Source organism: Artemia sp. Qi Xiang Cuo, chromosome 5, assembly GCF_049724085.1.
Source record: "Artemia sp. Qi Xiang Cuo chromosome 5, ASM4972408v1, whole genome shotgun sequence".
Taxonomy (NCBI): Eukaryota; Metazoa; Arthropoda; class Branchiopoda; order Anostraca; family Artemiidae; genus Artemia; species Artemia sp. Qi Xiang Cuo.
This window is the reverse complement of record NC_142798.1, coordinates 34,882,793-34,892,085: the sequence shown is the minus strand read 5'-3', so window position 1 is coordinate 34,892,085 and position 9,293 is coordinate 34,882,793. Positions and strand designations below refer to the sequence as shown.

General features: G+C 29.5%; 1 protein-coding gene across 1 annotated transcript; it reads right to left on the bottom strand.

Moving 5' to 3' along the window:
• Positions 1-5,235: 5,235 nt before the first annotated feature.
• Positions 5,236-6,613, bottom strand: LOC148952075 (uncharacterized). Its single transcript, XM_089088827.1, is given in 3 exon segments — positions 5,236-5,344; positions 5,346-5,527; positions 6,588-6,613. Coding segments are annotated over 3 exon segments (300 nt in total). The 5' UTR covers positions 6,597-6,613.
• Positions 6,614-9,293: the final 2,680 nt, after the last annotated feature.

Sequence of the window (9,293 nt, the reverse complement as noted above, 5' to 3'; positions counted from 1 at the left end):
GTTTTGGAAGTTTCTGTAATAATGTATTTATCAAGATTGTGCAAGAAATTCTCTTATTTTTTTCAACTCAAAGGGGAGTTTTTCGAATAAATAAATGGTTTACTTAAGGGGGCTTCTTTATCCCCTTTATTTGCTAATATTTTTGTGTAGAATATTGAAACAATTGCGTTAGATTCATATTTTTTAATACATATTTTCTGGGGCTGGTATATGGATGTCAATATTTCAGTATGGGATTATGGGGAGGAGGAATTAAAAAGATTTTTGGAACATCTTAATTGTTGGGGGGGGGATTTAAAGTTTACTGTTGAATTGAAAGAGAATGGGAAACTTCCTTTTCTTGATGTTCTTCTTTTGAAAAATAAAAATAGTCTGGATTTTAAAATTTATAGAAAACCTACAAATAACCATAGATTTTTGCCTTATAATTCCGGTCATGCTCAACGAGTAAATAACGGCTCGATACTTTCTATAACTCATCGGAACCTTAGTCTTTGATCTCCCAAATTTGGTGAGGAGTTGTCTTTTCAAAAGAAAATACTCATAAGTAACATATATCCAGAATGGTTAATTAACCAGACTTTTTCAAAAAGAAGGAAAAGATTTCTAGAGATTTTTATGGAAGTCTTGGAGAAAGCTTGGGAGAAGGATGTTTTTTGTTCCTTATCATATGTCCCTGGGTTAAGTGAAAAACTTATAAGAATTTTAAAAAGCAATGGTCTAAGGGTAGCTTTAAATAGTAATAATACTTTGGGTAGTTTTCTAAATTCTGAGAAGGATCTAACTTCATTGGGGCAACAAAGTGGGGTTTATCAGATCCCATGTACTTGCGGAAGCTCATATGTGGAACGTACTAACCAGAGTTTGGAAATGAGATTATTACAACACAAAGATTCTATTTCTTCGGCTTTAAAGCAAGATTCTAAATCTGATGATTTCACTTCAGCCCTTTCAGAACATATTTTTAATTTTCCAGACCATTTTATTTTGTTCGAGAATGTCTCTTTGATTTCTAGGGCTCGGGGTTTAAAGCAAAATTTTCGTGAAATTCTTAAAATAAAGAAAATCTTATTCAAGAATATTGCTTTGACTCGGGATACAGGTGAATATGGGCTGGACTCTCTCTATGATAATTTATTAAAATCTGACAGAGTAAAGTTCAATTTACCCAATGTAGTTGACCTTTGTCCAAATGTTATATCATTGAACGCTAATGAACCGAATCCAAGAAGGTCAAAGAGAATAGCTTCCGCCTTTGCTTTGAAAAGAATTAGAGATTCAAACAATATGTAGTGTTATTTGATTATTTGATTTTACCCCAACACTAAGCAAATACTTTTCAAAAGGCTTTGTTATATTATTTCAGAACAAGTTATTTTCTTAATATTCCACCTAAACCTGTTTTACAAGTTGAAGTACTAATATTTTGCCATTCCCAACATACTTTACGACTTTTCGCATACCCCAACACCAAGAAATACTTTTCAAAAGGCCTTATTATATCATTTCAGATCAATTCCTTTACGTAATATTCCTCCTAAACTCATTTTATAAGTTTAAATACTAATCTTTTTCACTCACAACATTACGACTTTTTGCATACCCCAACACCAAGTAATACTTTTCAAAAGGTTTTATAATATCTTTTCAGAACAAGTTCTTTTCTTAATATTACTCCTAAGCCCATTTTACAAGTTGAACTACTAATCTTTTTTGACTTCCAACAGTACTTTACGACTTTTTACATACCTCAACACCATGAAATACTCTTCATAATTCTTTATAATATTATTTCAGAACAAGTTCTTTTCTTAATAATTATCCTAAACCTGTTTTACATGATAAATTACTAATCTTGTCTTTCTCCCAACATTGTTTTACGACTTTTTGCATACCCCAATACAAAGCAATACTTTTCAAAATGCTTTATTATATTATCTCAGAACAAGTTCTTTTATTTATACTCCATCTAAACCTGTATTACGAGTTGATGTACTCATCTTTTTCTCGTCACTCCCAACATTACTTTACGACTTTTTGCATACCCCAACACCAAGCAATACTTTTCAAACGGCTTTATAATATTATTTCAGAACAAGTTCTTTTCTTAATATTCCTCTTAAACATATTTTACAAGTTAAAGTACTAATATTTTTTTGTCCCAACATTACTTTACGACTTTTTGCATACCCCAACACCAAGCAATACTTTTCAAAATGCTTTATTGTATTATTTCAGAAAGACTTCTTTTCTTAATATTCCTCCTAAACCTGTTTTACAAGCTAAAGTACTCATCTTTTTCACTCCCAACAATACATTACGACTTTTTGTATACCCCAACACCAAAAACTACATTTCAAAAGGCTTTATTATATCATTTCAGAACAAGTTCTTTTCTTAATATTCCTCCTAAACCTGTTTTACAAGTTGAAGTACTCATCTTTTTTCACTCCCAAAATTACTTTACGACTTTTTGCATACCCCAACACCAAGCAATACTTTTCAAAAGGCTTTATAATACTATTTCAGAACAACTTCATTTCTTAATACTCCTCCTAAACTTGTTTTACAAGTTAAAGTACTCATCTTTTTCACTCCCAACAATACTTTATGACTTGTTGCATACCCCAACACTAAAAATATAAATTTCAAAAGGATTTATTATTTTATTTCAGAACAAGTTATTTTCTTAATATTCCTCCTAAGCCTATTTTGCAATTTGAAGTACTCATCTTTTTCACTCCCAACAATACTTTACAACTTATTGCATACCCCAACGCTAAGCAATGCTTTTCAAAAGACTTTTATTTTATTATTTCAGAACAACTTCTTTTCTTATTATTCCTCCTAAGCCTGTTTTACAAGTTAAAGTACCAGTAGAGTCTGTTCTAACTCTCAAAGAATCAAAACCTATAAAGATGAGGAAAACGTCGAAGCTTAGATATCTGAATCAAAAGATTAAGTTGTGAATAATAGTCGGAGTATGGATTTGTTTTCAAATGTTATTGAAGCTGATTCAATAATTTTATCAGTTCTGAAGACTAGTCAGTGTGTTTATAATACTTTATTTTAAGAGGGATTTTAAATGCCGGCCGTTGAAACCTAGTTTCATAGATGATTTCCCTATTCTAATATTTCTATGTTTTAATAAGCACATTGCATTTACTTTTTTTTAGGCCGACCTATCAGGTGATGGAGCAAGAGACGATCAGATTCAGGCTAACTAATTATTAGATTTCAAAACCAACAATTTAGCCAGCCAAAGATGGTCTGGTAAAAAAAGGGGGTCACGACGACGAGAAGCGTAAAAATCTCATATTGGTGATTATGAAATGTTTTGTATATACCGTACACCCAATTTGACTCTCTTTTCACAATCATTTCGTCTTTTTACATTGGAATAAGCATTCACTTCAAGAAAAACGAACAATTACCGGAGCTTTGGATATGTTGTTCAGCTTTTTTTCTCTACAACGTGGTGTAAAAATCATTTCTGTTACAATTTGTTTGGGGTCAAACTCTAATTTGCCTGTACTATTTTGACAACTAAATGCACATAGTGTTTTGATTTAGTTCAACTTCCCCCTCCCCCTACATTTCTCAAATATTCACCTTCATATGCGTAATTCATGAATCATTGTTGTTTCAACTTGGTTAGCCGTAAATGGAATCAACGCTGAGGAAATCAAGAAGCGGAAAAACACATGGGAAATATAGCCTGTAATTTTGGTTATATATTTACACATTAGGGGGGAGAAGGGTAAAATGTAGTGGGAATGCATTCAAAATTTAGTACAAAATTTTTTTCGCTTATTGTGAAGTAAGAATTCTTTCTCACATGTTTCCTTTTCCCTAGCCCAACTTCTAGGGTAATGCCAATTTTTGGATGTAAATGAATTAGAATTTGGTTGAAATAGTATTTGGTTCAGAAGATGGCATAAAAGAGACTAACATCTTTTCTTTTTAGATATAAATAGGCATGGACGTGTTTAGGGATGAGCACAGGAAGGGCGGAGCCTTGGGCTTGACAACTCTAACACTCCAAATATTTGAACTTTTTGAAGTCCCAAATCAACCTTTCAGACCTTGTTTTAGAACTACTCCCCTCCCCTCGCCCATAAACGAAAGTCATTTGTGACTTCCAATCTAGAAATTTTACGGTAGACATAATTCTTTACTATTAAGCGTTTCAACTGCGAATGGAACAACTAATCGTATAGGAAATTAATACCCTACTAGTTATTATCACTAATAGCTAAAAATCCTCTAATTGAAATTTTTAGATAACACCTTTTAAGGTTTTCTTCCTCCAATTTTACCCCATATTTACAAAAGCATTGAACGGAAGATGGTAGTGTCGACTGCTTTTTTAGAAAAAGTACCGAAAGGGAAACAATAAATAAAAATAACTTTTTAGTATGATTTCAGCAGAAGGGATAACTGTCCTCTTCTTATTCATGCTATTCCTTATTAAATTTAGGTTTGAATCACATTTTTCATTTTAATTTAATTTTTGTTATAACTCATCTGCTCAGCCGCAACAAATTCAGGTATGTTTATGTTTAATGTGATTATTCATTTTAATTTCTATTCATTTGGGTTTGATAGATCTTTCTTCAAAATTTCTGTTTTTTCTAAGTTTTACGTATTTTGCTAGTTCGAGGTTTTACTAAAGCTCTTTAAATTCTATTGGAAAAACTCTTTTTGGAAATTATGTTTAATTAGTAAATTGAAGGGAAAGGAAATTTTACTAAGGCAACACTAGAACATGGCCTCTGAAAGCCTTGGATTAGCGTTTAGTATTGTTTATGGCTTGTGGTGGGACCAAATTCATGAAAATTCTAAGGTTAAATTTAGCAGCTTCTTTTATTAAAATCTAGGTAGATGTATCAACCCAGAATTTCTTTACAGGACTTGCCAGAGAGGCTGGCAATGGGGGGAAGATGTTTCCGCCCAAATAACAAATATGTTTTTTATTTTATTTTTCTGATAGTATTGGAAAAGCTAGATATATATAATAATTTTTGTTCTTTAGTTTTTGTTGTTCCTTTTTACAAAAAATTAGAAAACACAAGTTTTTTTTATAAATTTGATGTGCAAAAGGAAATAGAGCTCTAATGGTAATAATCAAGAATAGAATAAACAGGTAAAATAATACTATTTGTGTGAAAAAAACATTTAATTTAAAAATAAATTACGTAAATAAAACATTTGTAGTTAAATAAGTCCTTCTCTCTAGCCCCAATACCGTCTGTAACCATAGCTGTACGGTGCGTAACCATATGATCGATATGCATAGCTATATGTAGGGTATTAATGACCTACGAGAAAGGCTGAGAAAGACGTCTTCGATAGGAGCTTCCGCTTCAGAAGCTTCTCTTCTCAGCCTGTAAGTATGATCGTCAAAGGAAAGACCGCCTCTGTCAGCTGTTAACCCTCTTTTCATATCTTGAAAATCAATAGCTGGTTGCTTTGGATTGTTTGATTTGGCTAATACTGCGGTGACATAAAGGGCAACAAGCAGAATCTAGAAAAAAGTAGTAGAAAAGTATTTATATTGATAAAGATAGGTATATTAAAATGTGTATATATCCTATGGAGATGTATATTCTACTAATGCTGGAAAGACACAAAGAACAACAAGCAAAATCAAGAGCAAAGTTCAATATGAATGTTATGTAAGCATTTGTAAATTCAAATGCAGATTCAATAGGAATATTAATTATGCATTTAGAAATTTATAAAGTTCATTCTTGACTAAATTTTGCCAACCATCTTATCATATTTCGAATTTTGCATTGAGCCCACAATGGAAATGGTAACAAATTTCAGCTAATGAAAATTTTTGTTGAGTTTCAAGATTGGATTTGGTTTTTAGTTCACAGAACAGCTATTTAAGGAACTGGAACTCCAATCAAAAAATGCAGTTTTATAATAAAATGTGTCAATAGTGTACTGAGCATCAGTAATTAAGAAGATAAAATGAAAGATCATTCAATTGACTTTCTTTAGCAGCTTCATCGGTTTCATCTTTCCAGATTAAATTGAAAGAAGCATAAAATGAAAAACACAGAAAAAATATTTTTTGTGCTGTTAAATTCATCCATTCCAAACAGGAATTAGTAAAATATTTCAATCTGAAAAAAATCCAAACATTCAAACATTTCAAAGAGCCTACTGAAACAAGTAGGAACGGAAAAACAAAGATCTCAAATAAAAGTAAAGTGTTAAAATAAAAATAAAGGCAGATTAGGGCATTAATGAATCAGACAAATACAAAAGAAAAATAATTTACCTCAGATAAGTCAAGGACATTTTTTTTAACAAGATCTATTTTGCACCAAGATAAGTTCAATTATCATTATTGCTTAAATCTGAAATATTCATTCCAATTTTGGCTTTCAATAAAGCAATTTGTTACAATTCTATTAATTTATTTGGTTTTGCTTTGGTACTAAACCATATTATTTTAAAATAATTGATATCTTAAAACTTTTCGAAAATGAAGTTCAAGAGTTTCGGATTGGCTGTAAGACTACTAACAAAAGCTAATCTACGATTTAAAATGAAAGGAATAGGCTACTTACATATTTCATTATTAGCAATTTTTGGAGAGCAATCAACTTCGACTAAAATATTCAACTGATAATGTAAACTAAAGAAGTCCTTTTATATATTTTAAAATACAGGTTATGTTTTTCTAAATCCAACTAGTTTCAGGTGAAAAGGTACCGGGCAGTGATGCCAAACGTGGTACAATTGTATCATTTTGGTACATTTCACCTCTACTGGTACAATTTAGTACAATCCCATAAAATATGGTACATTTTACAAAATTATGGTACAATTCAGTATTTTTGTACTACCTATGTCTGCATTCTTTGATCTACAAATATTTTATTTCACCCTGATCTGTTCGGCATTTTCCAGACAAGCAGTCACCTATTTTCCTTCTTTCGTTAATTGACACTTCACTTCCGGTGTCCAAAGATCGACAAAAACATCTTTGTGTGTATCAACATCACAGTTTATATAAATAGCAGTATGATAATTCTCTATCTCATCCATTATAAAAACCCGGACCGGGGTGCGAGTGCTCCGGACAACGTTTTTACAGATATAAACATAAGCGAAGTCAGATCTTTTCACGGGTAGACAAGTCAGATTTTTCTTGGACACGAAACTTGGCTTCGACGTTGGAACACTAATTTTGAAGAAACTAATTTTAAATTAATTTATTCCAATACATACATGAAAACCGGTAGTTAGTAGTGTAATGTTATTATTAGATGTTTTTAGGAATTAAAAATAGGTTTCGAAGTCTCAAGTTGGTTTCAAAGGCATTTTGAGGAAGTTTCTGCCAAAATACGTGTTCCAGGGTAATTGGACCGCTGATGGCAGATCAAATGAGAGGAGCTGTTTGTACGCGCCGATATAAATATAAATATATATATATATATATATATATATATATATATATATATATATATATATATATATATATATATATATATATATATATATATATATATATATATATATATATATATATATATATATATATATATATATATATATATATATATATATATATATATATATATACTATATATATATATATATATACGTATATATATATATAAAGAATATTTTTTTAAAGTTTTCACAGTATATATATATATATATATATATATATATATATATATATATATATATATATATATATATATATATATATATATATATATATATATATATATATATATATATATATATATATATATATATATATAAATATATATTAAATATAAATATATAAATATATATTAAATATATTTAATATATATATAAGTATATATATATATATAGTATATATATATACTACGAAAACTTTACGAAAAAGAAAGTTTTTTTAAAAGAAAAATAAAGGCCATATTAAACTTAAGATCAGTAGAAGTAGAAGCCTACAATAATTCAAACTCAAAACGACCAGAAATTATTATTAAGGAATAAAAAAGGAAAGGAGAATAATTGGTATGGCGGTAACACTGCATATAAATTTATATGAATGTATATATAGTGGGCTGTAATAATGCAAAAGGTAAATATAACATTGGTTTAAGAATGAAAAGAAAGACAAGGAATAAATTTACGACGATAATCAATTAAAAAATAAGTTTTATTTGAACAATGCCATAAAGCGATGACATTTGATTATGATGTTTGGTGCTTCGCATCGATATTTCAGTTTTAAAAGTTTTATCAATTTTTTCTCAAAGGGAAATAACGTGGTGGGCATGAATGTAAACTTGCAGCTAAATTAAATATATTCACTACCACTTTTCACATCTGTTTATTGATATTGGTTTTATTTTTATTGTCTGTATTACTGAGGAGCCCATTAAGGAGATAATCAAACACAAATTTAAAAAATTTTTACCCCTTTGTTCAAAAAAACAGATAATCAAATATTTAAACTACTAAAACTAAAATAATTACTTGCTAGTTTATTTTCCTTGATAGGTACGTCTCTCGATTTCCCGATCTATAAACTGTTATAAACTGTGTGCAAAAAAATCTTATAAACTGTTCAAGGGGAAAGTCCTCGCAGCCAGTTTCCCAATTCAGGTCTTTGCACTCAAGCCATTATTCGATTGCAAACCACTTGGCTGGCTCACCAAGTTTTTTTTTGCTTTCGCAATTACGAATAATGCACTTGGTAACCATTTCTCAGTGATTGACGAAAACAGACTAATCCGCTAATGCAGAAATAAGTGGGAGGAGCTTTTTGTTCGCACCGAGAACGAAGACCAGAAATAATCTGCGATAAGCTTACTGTCTATAAACTGTGATCAACATCAAGTCTTACCGATTGACAATGAAGCTATAATGACACTTGGATTCGTGATGGTTGGGAATATATTGGAATCAAAACAAAAGCCAACCACCCAAGGTGAATCGCCTCAGATTGAAAGTCTTTATTAAGGACAAAGGAGCGTGCTAAGAGAAATTAAAAGTAAGAAGAAATTTAAAATAAGGCGATATAGCTCAACTGCATATATATATATATATATATATATATATATATATATATATATATATATATATATATATATATATATATATATATATATATATATATATATATATATATATATATATTATATATATATATATATATATATATATATATATATATATATATATATATATATATATATATATATATATATATATATATATATATATATATATATATATATATATATATATATATATATATATATATATAT